General features: G+C 40.7%; 1 protein-coding gene across 3 annotated transcripts in view; it reads right to left on the minus strand.

Moving 5' to 3' along the window:
• Positions 1-22,049, minus strand: part of mylk4a (myosin light chain kinase family, member 4a) — a 22,776-nt gene continuing 727 nt past the window's right edge. Inside the window, exons 1-16 of one of the 3 annotated variants that reach the window (XM_030074256.1) lie at positions 10,883-11,422; positions 8,113-8,256; positions 7,547-7,643; positions 6,709-7,165; positions 5,363-5,414; positions 5,065-5,281; positions 4,528-4,633; positions 3,800-3,893; positions 3,346-3,455; positions 2,945-3,086; positions 2,747-2,817; positions 2,519-2,647; positions 2,284-2,436; positions 1,808-1,886; positions 1,367-1,421; positions 1-1,104 (exon numbers count right to left, since the gene is read on the minus strand). In XM_030074256.1, coding sequence (XP_029930116.1) covers positions 1,368-1,421; positions 1,808-1,886; positions 2,284-2,436; positions 2,519-2,647; positions 2,747-2,817; positions 2,945-3,086; positions 3,346-3,455; positions 3,800-3,893; positions 4,528-4,633; positions 5,065-5,281; positions 5,363-5,414; positions 6,709-7,165; positions 7,547-7,643; positions 8,113-8,256; positions 10,883-11,422 — 2,445 coding nt within the window. In that variant the 3' untranslated portion in view covers positions 1-1,104; position 1,367. Of the gene's footprint in view, positions 1,105-1,366; positions 1,422-1,807; positions 1,887-2,283; positions 2,437-2,518; positions 2,648-2,746; positions 2,818-2,944; positions 3,087-3,345; positions 3,456-3,799; positions 3,894-4,527; positions 4,634-5,064; positions 5,418-6,708; positions 7,166-7,546; positions 7,644-8,112; positions 8,257-10,882; positions 11,423-22,049 lie in introns of those variants that run through there. The other 2 variants (XM_030074258.1, XM_030074257.1) reach the window with 2 other exon arrangements.

Below are 22,049 nucleotides of genomic sequence, written 5' to 3' on the forward strand. Positions count from 1 at the left end.
TAAGACTTGAATTGTTTTATTATAAAGTAAAAATGTGTTCTCCTCATTCACACATGGACAAAGCAGAGTGAAACAGATATATGGGATGTGGGGAAAAGCATACGAGCCTTTCCAATGACATTTTCCTAAACGGCTGGGACTAGCTTCATGTGTTACCTCTGTTTAAATAAATAATATTATAAAGTGCACATACTACAGCTCATGAATCCAACCACATAAATTCCATTCAGTCCGTACATACCACACACATCCTGGATCTATTCTTTAAGTCTATCTCCTAATTATGAGAAAAGCTAAAAGTTCATTTACTGTGTTGCATCTGTTCGGTGCAGTCGCTCGGGATTTATTACATGTATTACACGTCAGAAACTATTTACAGTTCATGTCAAAAACAAACAACGCTGAGTAACAATTGCAACTGAAAGGGCAGAAATAACAACACACATTGCTGCCATCATACAGCACAAACTCATGCAATAGCCTTCATACAGTGGTGGTTGAGGTACATTTTTAAACATGTAGGGTGGAGGGGTTTGTAGCAGAAAGTGAAACGAACAGCAGCGTACAGTCACAGCACACTGTGCGAACCTTGTGGTCGGTGAATGACGAGTATGGAAAGAGAGCTGATGAGGGCGGATAACGGGACGGATATTTGACAGTGAGGGAGTGAGAGCACTGCACACATTCGACTTTCAAGGTAAACGTGTCACACCAAAATCAAGACCGATATCTACTCGACATTACACGCCCCAGAGAAAGCAAGGTCTGATCATGGCATTAGCACCATTTTGTAATGCCATATGCCTCTAGCATTACAGCTATGAATTCAACACCATTCAAGGAGAAGATATTTTCAGGAAATGATGCATGATGTGATTATCCACATTTAAACCCTGATCAACCAAAATCCCATTACTTCTTGCTTACCCTCTCCTTGAATGTTTGCATCAATGCAAGAGTACATCATATGTCAGGAGAAGGGTTTGCATGGTAAATGGTGGTTAATGCCACAGGTGCACCCGTAGGCTAGGCTCTGGTAATCTACATGTACAGGAGGGTTGGTCCGAGTGGCCACAGCGGGAGCCATCACGTCATTGTAAAGCCCTGAAAATGACAGGCAAATTTATTTCAGTCAGGCCACCATCTGTAAAGCACAGGTAGCTCCCTTCTTGTTTCCACCCTGCACAAAATTTGAAACATGCTTCCCCCTTGTGGACAATTTGAAAGCATTCCTCTGAGGGTTGACATACTGACTTTTATTAATTCTGACCTCTTTCGACAAAATAGAGTTAATTCAAACTAAAACAGGCCATACAGTCCAGCAAAATTAGATTTGTGAACTTTAACGGTAAAAAGAAAGACTCACCTTAACTATCTGTGGGGGGCACAATTGATGATCGTCGTGATTTGCACATGGTTTTCTGAAAAAAAAGAAAAAAAAAGAATTCCATCAATAAATCAAACCTTTTCGCAACACAATAATGCATAATAAAGACTGAAAATCTTCCCCATTCCTTGAAAGGTAGTTACTATTTTTTTTTGTTTTGTTTTTTTTTTATTATTATTATTTAAATAAATTTGAATAACGACAGCAGAAACACACTGAAATCTTGAATAGCTTCCTATTCTTCTTTTCATTGCTACACATAGAAAGTCCAGAAACTGAAACTCAAATATGAGCTCTGTCCACGATTCCTGTTTACCATTTCTATAAAAATCAGAGGATTCAGTGCTTCAAGTACCACAAGAGTGTCTCCATGTATTCACGAGCGCTGACAATACAGGGCTGAGGCTGTGTGTACTCTACCTTTGAATACAGGTGGTGATGAAGGACGGGGTCAGACAGCCAAGGATGTCTCAAGGCCTCAGCGGTGCCCATCCTCCAGCTGCAGAGTCACACAGTGCCACAAAAATAATTAATAAATAATCAACTCTTGAAATGAATGAAGATTTGGACAGAAAGACTCTAAGTAGGGCTGGGTGATACACTCATAGTAAATCGATATTGTGACATGAGACTTGAGTTTGGATATTTTATCAGGTGTTATTTTTTTTAAGGCTGTATTACAATAAAGGGATGCATTTAATTTTCTTATGTATTAAACTGCTGTGGCTGTTCTATTATTTGCCACTACCTGCTTGCTCATCATATCCACAACACTGGTAATTGTTGAATGATAAATATCTTACGAAAGCAGCAATAGTCATCCCTACAATATCAGGATACTTGAGCACAGATACAATTATATTTGATCTTGCAAGGCAGAGAAAGAAGATGGGTACCTTTTATTAACAACAAGGAGTCTGGTGATGAAGTCCTTGGCCTCGCTGGAGGTGTCTCGAAACTCTTCTTCTTCAAAGCCCCACTTACAGCTCAAGATATTATTCAGAGTTTCATTGTCGTCATCGCCCAGGAAGGGGCACAGACCACTGAGGCTGCACGGAAGAGGCAGGAAACCATTAGTGTGTGTCTGTGTGACTGAGAGCGTCTACTGTGTGTGCATGTGTGCTTACTCACAGCATGTAGGTAATGACTCCCAGGCTCCACATGTCTGTGTTGAACGACACAAAGTCGTAGTTGATTACCTCAGGAGCAAGAAACTCGGGGGTGCCGAAATTCACTCGCAGCTTCTCCCTTGGTTTATATCTACGTGGGGACATCATTTAAGATTTTGTATTGCCTCAGTGGCTTATTTTATCAAAAATAAATCAAAATGTGTATCTGATGTAAAATGCAAACACTTACATTCTGGCGAGACCAAAGTCGATGATCTTGATCTTATTTGTGGCTCTGCTCACACAAAGAATGTTCTCTGGCTGGAATTAATGACAAACAAACCCATTTGACTTTTGATTAAACTCTGAGACTGTGCCGTTTCTGTTTCAACTGTTAACACACACTCTGAAAAAAAAATCTTACAACAAATTTGGCTGACTTTGTTACCTTTAGGTCTAGATGTAGGATGTACATCTTGTGCATGTGTTGCAGACCCTCACAGATCTGCCTGATGAACATGACAGCGTCGAGCTCCATCAGAGTGTAGTTCTCATCGATGATCCTGTCAAACAGCTCCCCTCCATCAACACTGCAGGAGCACGCAGATGGATATTTTAAAAACAAGCAAAAAAAAAAAAAAAAAAACACTTTAAAATCCAAACACCCAGAATCTAGATCATTTTTTGTAAAATCTCAGTTATTGCTTTATCTGTTTTACCAGGGTTGTGTTGATTCAGCGACAAAGTCAATTCATAATTCAATTAATCATATAAAGCCGTTCATAATTCAGTCTGTCAGTGAAGCTTGGTCTAAATAAATAAAAATATGCAAGAATAAAATGTTCATACTATTCAAGTACAAGGATGATGTCATTCCTCGATTCATATGCCGCATAGAGCTGGATCAGACTGGCGTGGTCCAGTTGATTCATAACCTGGATCTCATTCTTCACCACTTCCTACCGAAAACACAGACGCAGCCAAGCACAGACGCAGACATGGACATAGACAAGCATGGATGCAGAGACAGACGCAGACAAGCAAGCACACATGTGCACAATCAGAAATGTCAGCTGTTCTCAGCTATGAGACAATGCCTCCTCTTTTCTAGGTCAAATATTTCTCACCTAGGTGAGAGGTATGCCTTCAGCTTCTGTTCCAAGCGGCCTTGGAGCATTACAGTGCATGTACTAAAAATTGTGACTGGGCCCCTGCCTTTCATAGTATGTTTAATGGCCCTCATAGAGCTGCTGCAGTCAAAATAGGACTATATCATTACCATAGTGCACATTATGTCCCTTACCTTCTCTTTCTGACTCCTGGCTTTGATAATCTTTGCTGCCAAAGTGAGACCGGAGGAGTTCTCAACGCATTTGTGCACCTGGCCAAAACGGCCCCTTGAAGGAAAAAAGTGGGGGAAAAAATGAGTACCCTGTTTTCAAGTACAGATTTCTGTAGCTGCACCTGTTGAGAGTCCAGTCCTTTAAGTGTAACCGTAATCTGTGAAGAGGGTCAGACTGAGGGTTGCCAACTCTTGTCACCTGCAAGTCACAAATCCTAGAAAGTTGCTCACTGGGACGCTCCCTCACCAGAACACTTGTTAAAATTGGGGTGGAAATAATATTTGATGCACTTTTTTCCACCCACACAGCAAATTCAAAACATATTTTCCTCAAACAGAGAAGTTACAGGAGAGTGTTGTGCTTTATCTGTTATTCCATTAAATATGAGTAGGGCTGTCTCTACTCTTTGAAGATTTGGATTAACACTTAGTGATTAGCTACCAGCTGGCAGTGGGGATACAGTTTCACATACCCCACAGTCCTAAAGTAAAAATAACTGCCGTGACTCTGAAGTTATGAACCAGGGGAGGGAAGAGATGTGAGGAGCGAGGAGAGTTACGCAATTAGGCTTTATTGGGAATTGAGCAGCTCTTTCACACTCTTTCTTTGATCTGTGTGTGATCAAATGGTCAGTAGCTTTTACTTTTTTTACGCCACATGGATGCTCGAACAGAAGTGCAGCGCTTACCCGCCAAGGACCTCCTGCCGATTGATGGTGTAGAAGTTATTGATCTGGTTGGGCTTGGCTGACACAATCCGGTGATTAAAGGGAGCTGCAGGAGGAGGGCTGTTGTCTAAAGTAGGATGGGAGACAAGAAGAATAAATAATGTGTTTTAATAAGATAAAAGGAAGGTGAGAACACAGAAGCTGCATTGTTAATCAGTTAGAATGTGGCTTTAGACTGACTGTCATGACAGTGATAATCAAATTAGCATGCCATGTGTGCTAAAACACCATGATAAACATGGACTAAAGACACAATAGTTATTTAGATATCAGGGAAAAGCAACCATGCCTGACAGAGGATCTATGCCATTTTTAGTCCCAGACTAATAAAAAAGGCTTTACTTTGCTTGGATAGATACCATTGCACTCTAATTCTGTTAGTATCATAATCAACTACAATCCCAAAGCATTCTGGTGCCATCAATGAGGATAGCCAGGAGGCCATAATTAAAATTTTTGACCTTGCTCTCTGACCAGTGTAAAGATGTCCAGACTCACCAATAAAGTATCGCTCAGCATCATCATCATCATCATCATCTTTGCTCTCTGTAACATTTTCCTCCTGTCTCTTTTTCTCCACTCTTTGTTTTAGCTCCATTTGGATTTCAACTCCATCTGCCCTGAAGACGGCCCAGCCGTCAGACTCCAGATTCTGTTTTTCATCTTCTTCTTCTGCCTTTTCCTCCTCCTCCTCCTCCTCCTCCTCCTCTCCCTCCTCCACTCGGCTCTTCTTGTGGTCCTCCACTACAGCGTCATCGTCGGTCACATGGCGCTTACTACTGGCGCTAAATTGTGCCAACTGGTCCTGTTCAGCCTCTGGAAACGGGGAGGCACCTTTGTGGTCATCACTGCTGGAACAAAGTTGATTAATTCCTTTTTTATTATTAGGATTAAAATAAATAAATAAAACAGTGTGTAGATTTGGTTGTGTAGAAGGGAACACAAAATTAAATCCTTTGAATCAATGAGATTTTGGATATTCTATATCTGCGTGAGCCTTATGAGGATAAGTGGTTTGGAAAATGAATGAATGAATGGATGTATCTGCTTGCTCCAATACTAAATTAAGCTATGGCACACTTATATTTAGTGAAATATTCAATTCCAAGATGTCATTTGTATGGCGTCTTTACATCAAATGGGGGGGCTGGGAGGGGCTTTAGATGTCTTAGCTGTGCATACATACACACTTTCACGTAATTCAGCACGACATATTTGGTATCTTTGGAAACCCCTACAATTGACTACAATTAAAAACAAGAAGGGACTCAGCAGAGTGCGGACCGCCACCAAGGCTGCAGGTGGACGTTATGGCCCTGTTTGTGCTGAGCCAAGCCCCCTTTCAACAATGCTGCTGTCACAAGGCATGCCCTTTAGGCCAATCAGCAAGGAAATTTGGTCATTGTAGCCTTGAACGATGACCAACCTGCCCACCGGGGTTTCTAATGTTATGTGGATGCATTTAGTTAAGTTCACGACTGTTGGTGCTAATACCCACCCCCTTTAGGCAATGATGCTGATGCTGATGAATGATGAAATGACACACCCAATCCATGTGGAAAGTTTGTCAGTGTCACTTTCACCCATGACCGCGCTCTCCAGGTTTCATGATGTCACATGGCTGCATTTGTTCCTATAGCCTTATTTGCGCTAAGCCCCAATCATTGTCACACCCCCTTGAGACTGATTGGTCTGAAAAGTCAGTCACTTTTTCACTGATCCATCACCAACCTTCCCACCAAGTTCAGTGCAAAACTGTCAGCACATGTTGGAGTTACCCTACTGATGGATGCAAAGATGGATGGGGGCGATCACATAAACCCCTGCTGGAGGTTTCACCTCCTTGGTGGAAGTAATAAAGGTCTTTGGGCTTCAGTAAATCTTGGCTGTGCACAATGGTTCAGTAATGATGGAGCCACTGGTGAGCCCAGCATGGCTAAAGAGGTTTAATTGGGGGCATAGTCTTAGTATTGAGAGAAATGTCACATAGACCTTTTTCATTTATAGGAATCTCTTGAGAAATGTAAGACTCAGATTAACAAGGTCCTATTTCACTCCTATTCAAATATTAAATTATAAAGAAAGCAAAACAAATTAAGGAATGAGCTTAACATTTTGCTTTAGGAGTTAAAAATAGATTACCTTATGGGAATGGGATCTTTCTGAGCATCTTGGGGTTCTGAGGCCTGTACTTGTGGCAAATCTTCCTTGGCAGCAGTAGCTTCCTCTTTTTCTTTCTCCTTCTCCTTCTCCTCTGGGACTTCCAGCCCCTCCTCTTTCTCCTTCACTAGATCCTCTTCAAGCTTGGTTTCTGTCTCCTTTACAGCTGCCTTGTCTTCATTCCCCTTCTGCCCATCTTCCTCCACATTTTTCCCCTCACACAAATCATCTCTCTCAGCCACAGGAACTTTGGAGTCTTCACGGAGGTAGTCCAGCAAGTTGCAGCTGGAGGAATCAAGGTTTGCATCTTCAGGGGAAACTCCAGCCTCCAGATCCAGACTTCCAGGGGTGAGCTGATGGCGTGATTTCTCTGCATTCTCCCTGTTGAGTTTCTGTACTTCTTCTAGAAGCAATGCCTGCTTCCTCAAGGAAACAGTGTCTAAAAAAAGGTACAAACAAAAAGTCATTGGATGTAGTCTCAGTTAACAAAAGTAGTAAACATAACTTGCCAATCATACTGAGATGGGGAAGCAATGACTGAATAATCTTCAGTAAAAAAGAAAAAAAGGTAAAACAGAATGGCATGAGGTTGTCTTTTATGTCAGCCTGACCTTCCAATCTTGGTTTCTGTGTCCAAGTATACATGTTAGTGGGCTGCAATTGTTTATTTTGCGGCAGAAGACTGCTCTGACTGACCAGGTACCTCTCATGACTTGGAAAAATTGAGAGCAAAATCATGGTCTCATTTATATGTTGTACTTGTTGTGAGTACTGCTGCTGTGTTTATCAGATTATTTTGACTGTGGTATGATCCAAGCACCTGCTGTGTCTGGGGGCTTCTTCTTCTTTTGAGCTTTCAGACCCTTTAGGCTCATACAGGGCTTCTCCTTCCCATCTTTGACTTTGTGGTCTTTCAGCTGTGAAATGCAAATTAAGAAAAAGCAAAAAATAAATAAAATGTTATAAAATATGGACATCATCACTGAGAAATGTCTTGGTTAACATGTTTCCTTAAAGGACTACTATGATATTTTGAGTTGGTAGGTTCTTCTTCACCATAAACTTCCTACTTTTGCACTTCAGTTTCCATAAAATTGGCTCATTTGCCCTGGTGATATCGACTAGTCAGCACCTAAAATGAAAGACCACAAACCTTTTCGGGTAGCACAATGTAACTTTAATGGCTTTTATGTGGCTACACGGGACTGGTCACAATGCGACATGTTAAAATGTCAAAGTATCCCTTTAAACTAAAATATGCTAGGGCAAGAATTTGAAACAAACTGGGGTTCAAAAATGCTAAATCTTCAGCCCAATTTACATATATATAATACATAAATACATCAGTTCCTGTACAGATACTGACAATATGTAAAATGAACGTACAAAGTTTCCACATTTACGGGAGGCGAGGAAATGCTTTGGTCCATGGAGCTTTATCTTGGGAAAAGCAGAAGCCTCTTGATTATTGGGTTCACATGCAGGAGTTATGTCTTCAGGCGCTTTCACAGCTTTATTAGAGGTAGGGTTCTGTTAAAAAGACAAGATGGCAAAGCTTGCAAGGGTTAAATGCATACACATGGGATGGAAGCGATGTTACATGTTAAGAGAGGATCTGTTGAAGGTAGGTAGTTCCAGATAGTGATATATGCACAACAAAGAGGTGAATCAAAACAAGTAAAGGGATAATAAAGTTACAAAAGGTAGTGAGCAAACTAGTATAAACAATAACATCCCTGTTGTTAGGGTAGACAGAGATAGCACTTTCGTTCTTTTCTCAGTGCACAGACTGACTTGGATGATGGCATGCTTTTGATTAGACATAGCAGATGGATAGACAGAATGGCAGGGCTGTGAATTTATAGCTTATCACTTGTCATACTCAGTGATGGAATGCAATACTGACCCCGAGTGGAAAATATTACAAGCGACCGTAGGCCGTTATTCAAATTTCGAAAGCAGGGGGAACTCACAAAAGACTCTATGATCAGGGTAGCATGGAAAAAATACATCTTGAAACCAGGGCGTCTCACATTTGTTCTCTGAATGCTGTCGTGAGGTAAACACAGCCCTGCGGTGGGACAGGGGAGATATTTCCAGTATAGAGTTTCCAAAGTGACAGCAGTGTTTTCTGAAGTACAAATCTGTGGTCGGGAGTTTGGGGACAGTGTGCAAGGGGCTAAAGTAACAGAAGTTATTAGGCAGACATCTCACACCTCTGGAGGTGGAAGGAGATAGAGTGACCACCTGACAAGCACTCTGACGACAACAGAAATTCCCTGAAATGCGAGTCACACAGGAGCCATCACATTGGAATGAGGTCATTAATCACAGAGAAATAATATGGCCATAAAGTTGTTGGACAGTTAAAGAAACTCTTCAAAATGTAAAACAATTAATTATTGCAGATGAAATGAAAATGCAATATCATTATTAATATACAAATACAAAGAATTGTGACTGTACTATGATGCACTGTGCATTGTAAGTCATCGTATAGTGCACATATACTTTCTTAATAATGTGGCAACCTTTATACATGATATCTCAACCACACTCTCTGTGAGTTTACACTTTGCTCCAAGGGTATAAATGAAAAAGGATACCACTCTGACATCTGTAGCCATGCAAGTGTTGTGACCCTGCAGATAATTTACTTTTGGATATCTATGAGTGACCCTAAACAGCACTTGCTGACCTTCAGAGAGACAGTCTCTGCCTTACATTTGTATTACAAGACAGTACAAAAACCTTAGTTTTGATTTTGGAGGTGACTTTAACGCAATGAATCACCATAGGAAAAGCCTTTGAGTCTCAAAACAATTGGCAAGCAGAATAGCCAGATTTCCCATGCTCTGGGTAGTTCAGAGTCAGGAAAAGTTGAGACATTAAGTTAAGAATTACATTATGTTATAGAGCAAAGCTTTATCCTTATGAGAGACCACCACTCGTAGGAAAAGATTTACACAGTGGACCTATACATTCCTTAGAACTCACTGAAGTTATATTTACATACAGTATCTGTATATTTACTTCTCTGAACCTGTGCCAAAAATTCTGAAACAGTGCATGCTGTGTTAAATATAGACATTCAGTTGAAGGTTAGTTTGACACTGTTATCATGGCAGAATCTCCACTGCAGGAGGTAAACATTTTTCAGAAAATGCATAGGATTTTGATGTGGGTAACAGACACAGACATTTTGCAATATGAAAAATGTGCCATCTGCAAAAACCTTAAGTACTTTCCGCCTCTTTCCATCTTCAAAGTACTTTAGAAGTGAGATGGAAATGAGAGTCTGGACATGAAAGATAGAAAGTTTGATAGATAAAAGATGTGAGTAAAGAGACCTCTAGAGAGAGGAGGAGAGAAAAAACTGACTCATCACTATCTGTTGACACCAGACTCCTGGCTAGCCTTGGGGTTACAGCACTTTTAGATCACAAACACTGCAGCCCCACACCTAAAAACAGCATTTCTAAACCTGGCTCACATTTCCCCTCTGGCTTCACACTAGTTATCCCATGCCCTACTGGGGCTCTCAGAGTTTTTTCTTGCCTAAGAAGCCATGTTACATCTAGCATGGGTAGGGATGCAACAGAGTTAAAGTGGCGCTTCATGTGGCCAAAGTGAAATTGTTCTGCATTATCTCTCTCAGTTACACGACCCTTGATCATTAGTGCGTTAAATCTGATCAAGTCAAAGCCCAACATCAATTTCCCATTATATGGGAAATTCAACACACATGCCAAAACTCATTTCTAAGAAAGAGAACTCCTCTTCAGTAGTCAGCTTTGCTGCTACGATCACTTTCTTGTACAGTGCCAAGAACATGAAGACACAAATAAGACCTAACGATTCAAACTGATGGAAAACACGCTGCATCTCTTCCAACGCTGAAAATAGAGAGTGTAGCAGTAAGCGTTGGCTGGACTCTTGTGGCCATCTCTCCAGGCATTTCAAAATGTTAAATGTGCACTTTAAAATGTCAAATGGCAATATGTTAAATTCAATGGCAATGTACAGCAAAAGCTAAAGCATATTCCTGTAACAAGGTCTTTTCTACACAAAAGCAAAAAAGTTCACGTTTTACTGTAAATACACACTTGAAGTGAAGAGAGAATTTTTGAGTTGGTGCATGCTTGTTCAGGCTCACCTTGTCAGCCTTCTTGGTTACCGTGTCTGCAGGTGATTGCCTTTTATTGGCCAGTTTGCCTTTATTGTCTTTAGATTTGGAGGCCTTTCGAGCTGCAGGGCCTTTGAACATCATCTCCATCACCCGGGAACTCTTCACCGTCTCCCCAATGAAGATGATTACCTGCTGCATACTGAGGACCAGTTTTTCCATTCCCTCAAGCTTCTGAGCCTGCTGCTCTGAGCGCTGGTTAACAACAGACATGATAGAGCTCATCTCCTGGCATATCTCCTTCACGTCCCCCCCTACAACCTGGGGCGGGTTCATAAACCTGGTTGTGATATGGATCTCCTCTTTGTCAACCTTAAGATTCTCCATATCCATTTCAATGCCGCCAATGTCCTGAGACATTCCATCTAGTCGATTGAGGACCTTTTCTTGGATGTTGATGAGCTTGTCCATCTTGCTACTCAGTGACTCAATACGATTTTGGATGAAGTCAAAGCTTGAGCCATTGCCATCTTTCTGGTCTCCTGTTGTGTTCATTACCTTTGAACTCATGGCTTCAGGTGAGACGAAATCACGTTAAGACACTCACTTTAGACAAAAAAAGCACCAATAACGTCCGTGAGACAGACGGAAAGACTTGCCCAAAAAACGTAGCCAGCTCTACCCTTCAATGCTCCCCTTTGGTACACAAACGCATTAAAATTTGGAAAAATGACAGAGAAAATACAAAAATCGACTTCACCAAAAATATGACGTCAAGGTCAAATCCCAAAAAAACAGTCACCAAAAAAACACTTTTAAATGTCTCCTATGGAAAGCAGACGTAATTTGAAGCAGCCCCTTTGAGCTCTGGCTTGTAGTAGTCCAGTCAAGAGACTTCCCTATTTCTCTCACCCTCTATCTCAGGCACCTGCCGCTGTCCACACGAGAAATGGTTTCAAGAATGGAGTAAGCCAGACTCCCTAAATGTAAACGACAGAGGCCTACGTCAGCAGGGGCAAAAGTTTTTGGGGCGGGGGGCCGGGGCAGGGGCAGGGGCTTGGCACTTCTTGGGTTGTGAGACATTTGAGAGCCTTTAAATGTTAAGCCCACCACTGTCACTCGCCTGCCAGGTGTCAGAATGGTCAGTGTACACAGTACCTCTCTGGCGTGCACAGGCAAGTGTGACACTGTTAATTCATCTTGTTCTTTTTCCTATTCAAATGAGGATGAAGAGACTTGTCATTTAAGTCTGACATGCCTGCTCTACATTCTTGAGGGGATCACACAGGTGTTCAGAAAAGGGGAAGGGTGAAGTGGGAGGTTAGAGGGTGTTTTATTTCGAAGTAGAAGCAGACGTTTTGAGGTCATCTCAAAATACAACACGAGTTGAGGAAAACGTGCCACACCCCTACGTTGATAATACGTTGATAACTTTCATGGCATTGCATACTATGCAAGGATTTAGTTATTGCAATAGAACCACTGCAATGGAAATTCCCTCTTTGTTGGATCCTCCTTATCTGCTGAATGCCTTTAACTAGTACTCAGTGTCACGAAACGTGTGGAAGCTTGTAGTCCATGGCAAAGGGGAGCTACAGTGAGATCTCTCTCCCTCCTGCTGAAAGTGGAGATGGGTGACAGGGATGATTTATACGATGCCTGCTCACTGACAAACACATCCACTGGGGATATTCATGTGCACTTTCTCGTACACAGTTAAGACTGTTGGGAGTCAATTTTAACTTAGCACTTGTAATACGACCTTAAACCATGTTCCCTATAAACCTATCAAAATATATGTGATTTACTCTAACAAGAGACACGTGGGCTTTGAATCAGCTCATAGGACAAAATGATACATCAAACACATGCTGCTCTAAGTTAGAGCATAATTAAGTTATATTGATATTTATATTATAATACATTAGATCACATTGCATCATTTAGAAGGCACTTTTGTCCAATCAGCTATAGAAGCATTCGACTTATAGAGGTATGTACAAAGTACATACCTCTGCCAGCACTATGCAATTGTCAATATATGTCAGTTGCACACATTGGATATTCACCCCAAAATGAATCACACACCCACTTTGGCCAATTGATGTGAGAGGTGGATCAGTTCTTCATCCCACAACCAACCTCTCCACAAGGTTTCATGATGTTTCATAAATGCATTTGGAAGTTAACAATCAAACAATTTATCGACAACAATTAATCTGTTTCCCGACACTTATGCCTTCAGTCTGGAGGCTTTTATATGGCTGGCATGTTTTCAAGTTTACAACATGTGCTGACCAAAAAAAGAAGCACCTCAGATTAAGTCTTCTGATTATGTAAACTCATGGTGTCCTCAGGGATGGGGAGGCTAAAGCCACATCCAGCTTTGCGTAAGCCTCCATAAAACATGCAAAGGAGACACAGACAGCAAAATGACCCACAAAGACATGGCCAAAATCATCTGTCTCTCTGGCGTGAGGTTAGTGCAAGGGTAAGGTCCAGTGAGCAATAAGAACATGGGAAATGGGGTGGAGGGGGTGGTGTGTGGTTGGGTAGGTGAGAGGGGTAACCAGCCAGTTCACATTTCACCACACAAGCCACTACACCAGGTTGAGTATCATTCTGCTCTCTCATTCAGATGAGAACCAATGCTGTGGTGTGCTCAGCTTTCATAGTCTTTCCTATTCCAGAGAGTCACCTCTCGGTTTTCCTTTGTAGTTTTATTTTATTTTGCTTGCTCAAAGTTGCCACTGGGGAAAGGACAGGTGACTCTGACAGGGCAGAAACAGATGGGCGTTTAACCAGGCATCATTCACGCAGGGAGAGAGAGAGGGTCACTCACACCTGTCCTTGGACGGTAACAGATGACAGGCACTTTTGACAACATAGGTCATCAACTGAGGTTGTGTCACTCTGAGGGGCATGGAAAGTAACCTCACTTCACTGGTGGTCACATAACCTAATCTCTCCATGAAGAAGAAAAGGAGAAGGTGATATATTCTATACACCATTAAAAGACAACACTGTCTGACATTATGTCAGATTTCTGCAACACAGCTTTGTTAAAACTGCAAATTTCCTGTATGTGATTATATAAATGAAAGCTGTTCATTACTATTATTATTATTTTCATTCAACCTTCATTTAATCGTGCAAGTCGTTAAGAACAAATTCTTATTTACAATGGTGGCCTAGCAAATGAAAAATTTAAGTTTTGCTGCACAGTGAACAGCAGCACCCATCATATATGTCTGACCTTTATGGTACTATCACATTATATCCTGTATTGCTTAATGCAGGGCAAACCTTAAGGTCACTAAGGTCTGCAGAGGATATAAACAGGCTTTAGGCCGGTGGGGCGTATTACATAAAGCAGAGATTGAGTTTTTATCACTGATACTTCACAGTGAAACTAATGCCAGTGGAAGAACTGGCATCATGATCAGTGCTCCAAGTATTCTCTCGCCTTCTCTGCCAAGCAGAACTATGTGTTATGTACACACAGCTCCAGTACACTAGGTGGCAGCTGAGGGATCACTGCCCAGTCTACTGGTACATGACTGAAATGTTGCTTAGTTAATGTGACAGCAAAATTATCAGGGCGGTCAGAAACATTGCATGCATGACAGCTCAGACAGCATATGTAATCAAATAATCTCTGGAAATAATCCTGTGTGTGTGTGTGTGTGTGTGTGTGTGTGTGTGTGTGATGGGGTGGGGTTGGGTATTATGTATCTGAGTGTTTGTGTGTGTCCTGGTTGACCTCTCAATTTGAACACTTACTGACTTACTAGGCGAAGAGTTTCTGAAATTTCCTAAAGTAAACTGATACACACAGAGATATCAGAAGTGCTACAGTGAAGCTTTGCACATACATATCTCCTTTAAACAGGAAAATTTAAAACATTATTTTTTTTCCCTTTGCAAACTTAAATGTAACAAGAAGAAGAACAACAACAACAACAACATCAACAATAACAGTAACAACAATGATAATAATAACAACAGTTGTTTATCATTTCTCTTCTTTCTCTACCCATAACAATCCCAAAATAATACATTTAAAATGACACAAAAAAGAGAAAAAGCGGGCAAATCTTAGCATTGAACCTGTAACCAGAAAATGTTGGGTATATTTATTTGTCAAACAGTTAAAAACAATTACTTTGATGATTACTGTGCCTAAATACTACACACCTAACTTCCTGTATGACAACACTCACAATCAAGACATCATCATGACACACTGATTAAAGTCTTGTCTCCTTCCCCGTGCCATTTTAAATAAAATATGTTAGGTAATGTTGCACTGTTTTTTGAATGCAAATCACGAGTCGAGTTATCTTCTTTGGTTATTCACACCAAAGTGTTAAAGTTTTAACTCTTAAACAACATCTTTTTTGATCGGTATAAGGTGTGTGTGGCAGTGTGGCCTGTGTGGTGTTAGGATATTCTTCTGGCAATCATAAACGATGAAGAAGATGAACCGTTACAACTGGAGCACACACACACACACACACACACACACACACACACACACACACGCCCCACACCCCCCCTCCCTACTGAGAACACAATGTCCTGCGAGGCACCGGGGTTGTGTGCGGCGGCCAGGATGTTCAATCACTTCTCCAGTCTCTCCTCTCCTCACACTTCACAGTCTGCCAACTCTGGCTACACTTTCTCTTGGAAACCAGGGGGCATAAACGTGCAGCCATGAAACACAAGTCCCGCGAACGTCTGAGGCATCTCTGATGTTCGTTCCTCGTGTTTTCTTGGAATGTAAACACAGCTGGCTGCCACACTCTGGTAGCCTTTCAACTTTTGAATGGCAAAGTTTGTTAAGAATTTTAATTCGACATAGGATGGAAAATGCTGACTCAACAGATCAGCCCCACTTCCAGACACACACGCACATGCACATGCACATGCACATGCACACACATGCATACACGCACGCCCGCACACACAAAGACACACAAGAGTATCATTTGCAATTTGCATGCTGTAGGTCTGTAAAATGTAATGCAATAACTTTACAAAATATGTTTTTGAGAAATTTTACTGGCTGGAATGGGACTGCCTCATGAGAACTAAATTATATCAAATTAGAGGAGTGCTATCTTGTTCGCCTAACACTCTCTGACCTCTGGTTTTATCACATTTTGAGCAGCAGGTGGCACTCTCCTTCCACATATAAGGTAGATGGCACTAAAATCAATTACTGAGTCTACAGAGCTGATAACTCACATTTCACAATTTAAACAAGATTTAATGATGTAACTACACAATTAAAAACTATAATATCAATATTTATTATCTCTTGAAACTCCTGTAATGAAAACTGTATAATTACACTGCTACACGTATGATATCATCATTTTGTCAATCACTGGACATTTATGATACACTGTAAACAGTGTGGACATGTAAATGGATTTTGCATTGATATATCATACAGGGTAATAAAGGTTAGCGACAGGATGCTCCAAGTTACATAGGAAGAGCTTAGTCACACACAGTACAGTATATTAATAGTGTGGCTCTCCTAAATACCAAGAGAGGAATGGAAACAAGAGAGGGTGACAGTGCTTGTCATTGAGGTGTACGTTAAAGGCATTAAGGATAGTTTCATACAGAATGTGTGTATTTAAACGGATATTATTTATGTGATTATATCACATATATCACATGTGATATAATCACATCATGTGTATTAATTCCTATAAATGTGCACACTGTGATTTGATACTAAGCTGATGGTAATTTTTCATATCAGATTAATGGTTTGACAGAAACATCAAATAACTGGAACAAGTATTCAACAGTGTACAGACAAATCTATCAGACATACTACTCTACTATGGTGTGATGCAAGCTCTTTGCCCTTCTCAATCACCAATTGCACAAAGCCCATGATACTCTGCTCTGCACAGCATCATGTTCTGCCACTAGAGCTCACTGTGTCTGCACAGCAGATTCACGCTACTCTCTTCTTATAAACACCTCTGGCTCCTTATCTCATGTTTTATCATATTCACTGTAACTCACTTACAGCAACCTTATTCTCACTAGTGACAAACTAGTAAAACACACATGTATAACATAATTACCAGTGTCCTATATCTCTCCTCTGACTGAGTGGTACTGGGAATGACATGACTTCTGAAAGTGCAAACAGCCACAGGTTGAGCAAATTAATCCAATTAAAGCTGGCATTTAGCTGGAGAACCAAAGGTCCCACAGCACAATGCTGTGATGGTGCTTGTGAGTGCCAAAGTTGCAGCTGAGGAACTCAGCAAGTTTAGGTGTTTGTTAACTTCTTACTACATAGTAATAGCTTGTTTGTCTTCCATACAAACTTTTTTTTTAATGCCCCAGACAAATTATCTGAAAAGGTAACATATGAAATACACCTGCACCGAAAGCCTTTTTGAATGAACAGACAAGGTTATGCACTGAATAAAATGACAATCCCATACTGAAGGAAGCATCTGTGGTGCTAGCTAGCTGCCTGAGGTTATGGTAATTATAATAATATAATTACAGATGAAACTCATCCCCACTTCTTGTTGACATATACTCTGAGATTTCCAACGCCTCAAACTTATCCCATAAACTTGACAACTCCTATGACTGTGTGGGATTTAATACTCACTGGCTAGATAGGGATTACAGAAGTAAAACTCTACTGCTGCATCAATAAGAAAGTCTGTGCTGTCAGGGAGACTGTGCATCATGGCCTCTGCCAAGGTAACCAAGAACGATAACAATAGCCAGTGCACATACAAGTGACTAATGGTACAAAAGTGTTCTTGTATTTACTATTTTTATAACTTAGGATGAGGTGCAAACAAGGACACTACTGTGTCAGCCAGAAAGTAGGTGTCTTATTACAAATAATAAGGACAATAATAACAGCATGGCTGTAGAGATTAAAAAATACAAGGGAGAGAGATGCACCACATGAAATATCAGTGTCACTATTTGGCGTGTCTTTTGCACATTTTCAGATCAATGCTTCTCCTGTCTCATGGCAATTCCTAAGATGAGAGGGAGATTATCAGAAGAAACAGAAAAGTTGCTGTTGTCCCCTCTGAATAGGCCTGCACTCAAGTTTTGCCAAGATCTCATGTATTAGCAGCTTTCCAGAGTATTCTTGTCACTGGCCAGCATGAGGCAATCGCTGGAGGGAGGCAAACCATGAAGAAGCAACTTGATTTTCTGCAGCGCACAATATAGAACTGTCCACAACATGCTTGTGATTATGCTGAATGTTGGAGATGACAAATTGTATGCTATATGAAATTGTTATGTACTATTTCATCAGTTTCATCACTATTTCATCAACCAACATATGACCACAGCACATCTAGCACCTTAAAGGCATCTATAAACTACTTTCCCTTCCCTCTTGTTAAAAGTTGTGGTCGAAAAATTGATTGAAATATTATCGAAACTGCAAGTGCAACATCCAAGGAGGATTACAGGAGCTGTAGCTAGCCCCTTATCACAGTTGCTGCAATTTTTTTGGTAAAAGTAAAACTATGTGAAAAAAAAAAAAAGAAAAAAAAAGTTGGCGTGCAACAGAGATGCCACAGCCTACAAATCATCATCATCAGATATAATAAAACACCTTTGGTTGGTACAGACCCAAGCAAAATCCATATCTTTTTAATAACATAATATATATTTCAATATAATTTGCCAGTGAAAATGAAAATTATGGTGTATGCTGTCAAAATTACTGGAATATGATTTTTTTTTTTTTACCACGTCATTAAGCCTTGACAGGAATAAAGAACAGATACATATGTAAGACCCTTAAGCAATAATAACTGGATTTTCACATAATGTATCTGCCTTTGTCTGAAAAAAAAAAGTGAGAAAGAATGAGTTGATAGCCTTATAAATCAAAATTTCTCTCGGTATACCACCTAGGTATATGTCTTACACATTACCGATGATAATATGTGGTTGTGAGTGAGAATGTTAACCAAGAAGTCAAAAAGCCCTCTCTGTACCTTAATGTTAGGTGGAGTGGATGCTCTGTGCCTCCTCCTGTAGCAGAGTAAATCCCACAGCGTGTGCCAGAGGTAGGAGGCCACCAGACACATGCTGCTCACTAGCCAAATGTCTCTGCCCTTGAGAAAGTTTTCTATGACTTTCATTTCGCTCCGCGGCCTTCTTCTATCTTCTCTACGTTCGGCCCTTCTGATTTATAACTCCAAAGAGTCTCTCGGAGCCTGGGGAGAAGACTCTCAAGTGGAGGTTTAGGAGGGGTGACAGAACTCTGATTAGGGGGGGTGTTCTTGGGGTAGACACCGCCCAAACATTGCTATACTACATCCAGAGCTGCTGTTAATTCAGTCAACCCCCACTCCTATCAGCACTTGGAGCAAAAGGACGGGCAGTTTGTCCTCATGACTAAAGAGTGACAGGTGCCAGCAAAGGGTGCCTGGGTGAAATACACCATGCTCTCTCTCTCTCTCTCTCTCTCTCTCTCTCTAATCCCCTTTCCCCCCCATTTCTCCCTCTCTTTCTTCTCTAGAAAGCAGGCCTTTCATTGTTTCCCCTTTTCCTCTACACTCTCTCCTCAGAGATGATGTGAATAAAAATTACAGTCATTCAAATACTGCAGAAAACTTCAACATGGCACTGAAGCTGAAAAGACAAAGATTTCAGTGGACAGTGATGACTGGGGGTCCATCGCCCCTGTCAGCACAGACACTCGGATCGTGGTGTAAATAAATAGCCTGTGCTATTGGATTACAGTTGCAAATGTCACACGGGCTGTCACATGGGGGGTTACTCCGAGCTGCTTCGATTGGATACCGGTCTTTGCAATTCGGAGGAGGCAATTTTGTGTCCGGGCATTCAGAGGAGGCAATGTTGTGTTCACTTTGGAGCCTGGGCGATATATCAGCGGGTCAATATTACCAGCCAAAACTGATATATTGGTATTTTGGTGTATATGTTGGCAGATATGCAAGAAAGACAGTGCATACTGCAGCACAAAAAGCACAGGAGAAAATTTGCAAACAGTGTTTCCATTAAATAGTTTGTTCAGCAGACATCATTGTTTACAAAAATTTACTGTATGTAGTACATGAGTCTGACTGTCTTAAAAATATTAATTTTATTGTACAACTGTAAAATAAAATGCTTCCAGTACATATCTTTACAGACAGTAGACTAACAAAAAGGGTGTTTTATTGGGACATTGATAAAAATGGGGTATGGACAAGAGAGCTCTGTGAGTTGTACAATAGACTAGGTTGTGAGGATGTACTGGATAATATGATGAAGGTTGATCTCAGCATGGTTAAAGAAAGGTTATCTCTCATTAACAGCAAGAATTGGCTTTGTGGACTGGTAAGCAAGCCTAAACTACGCACATTTAGGGAAGTAAAAACACAATTGGGAACTGAAAATTATGTAAAGTATTATCTCACAAAGAAAAAGAGGTCTTTGTGTGCCCAAATACAATCAGGTATCCTCCCCCTACATATTGAAACAGGCCGTTGGGTGGGAACCAGTGAGGAGGATAGGCTCTGTCATATGTGTGACCTTGGAGAAATAGAAAATGAAATGCACTTTCTTTTTTACTGCCCGTTTTACCATGATTTAAGATTTAAGTTGTTTAATCAAGTTAAGGTACAGACAATCCACCAAATGCAGGGCAAAGAGATGTTAACCTGGCTATTTAAAAATAAAACACATGCAGTCGCAGATTTCATTGAGAAGGCCTGGGATAAGGGGAAGATGGCAATGTACCATTGAGTGCCTGGAGTTTGTTGTGTTATTGCTTGTTTGCTTCCTTTGTTTTGTTGTGTCAAGCAGTGTTTTTTGTTTTGTTATGGATGTTGATATATTTTTATTTGGTGTCTTATAATTCCTTTGTGGGATGGGCCACAGTTGTGGCAGGACACATAAATAAATCATTCATTCATTAATTCATATATCTGATTACCAAATTTGATGCTTTCTTGCAAAAAGTGTGTTTTTCTGTATTAAAAAAAAATGCTGATATGTTGTTATCCAAAGTTATTTATTCACAAAAGTCAGTATCAGTCCCCAAAATCCAATATCAGTTGGCTTCTCATTAACATTCGTTTCTATGTCCTATAAGCTGTAATTACAGTGTAATTACAATAAAGAGTTAACTGTAGGAACACTGCCGCATCCTCATTCAAATTAACTTTTAGTGCACAGCTTGTTTGTTCGGTGGTCTCTGAGGTATTTTAAATTAATCCTTACTTAGTCCACATTGTTAAGCAATGCCACTTAGGAGGTGAGTGTGCAGTCACTGGTATGGCAAAGACTGCATCATTTGGCCAACAGTGACACTCTGGGGAGGCAGAAGAAAAACCAAACCAATCACAGTTATGTGTGGCATGTCTAGAGAACAACCCGGGGCTCTTAAGGCCTCATGACTGGCGGTGCCAAGTACAAATAATGAGCTCACTTCTGGATCGGAGCTGAACTGTACCCTCACTGCTCTAATGAATCTGTTGGCTCCCTTGGCTAAGAAAATAAAACTGGTCTGTAATTACTACACTGCCTCAGATGTGCATCTTAGTAGAATGCTCAGGTCACAACTGCTACATCTGAATATTTGAATCTCTACATTTCATACTCTGGCTCTTGTGCTGCATGCTGAATAGGTACTCGGCATAAACCTACATGTGGAAATGTGATACATAATTACCATCCATCATATGGAGTTATATTTATCCACTTTAGACAAGGTGAATTTTGACATTCAGGTATTGCATTATTGAGGAAAATACCTGTGTAAGTTGTGCCAAATTCTCATGTACACTACAGAGAGAAGTGCAGTATATTCTCTGCTGAACACCTCAGTATGTTGCCACCCTGTGGTTAAGTGTGTTTCTTTGTTTATAATTCCAAAATGACTTTTAATCTTTGGCACCCTCTGGTGGTTCTCAGGTTGAATTAAAACTGATTGCCACTGGATAACCAGATTTTACAGATCAGGTTGCAACTATCATGTTTCTGACTGCATTTCATCCTGGAAGTTTGGCATGATTGATTGATCGATTGATTGGTTTAACGAATAGGCTATCAAACTTGAATGGTCTGCAATGTGAAAACAGCATCTCTGTGAATATGACCATCACATTAATACATCTTGGCACATATTGGCTATCTCCTGTGTGACATTCATAAATGC

The sequence above is a fragment of the Myripristis murdjan genome, chromosome 17 (genome assembly GCF_902150065.1).
Source record: "Myripristis murdjan chromosome 17, fMyrMur1.1, whole genome shotgun sequence".
Classification (NCBI taxonomy): Eukaryota; Metazoa; Chordata; class Actinopteri; order Holocentriformes; family Holocentridae; genus Myripristis; species Myripristis murdjan.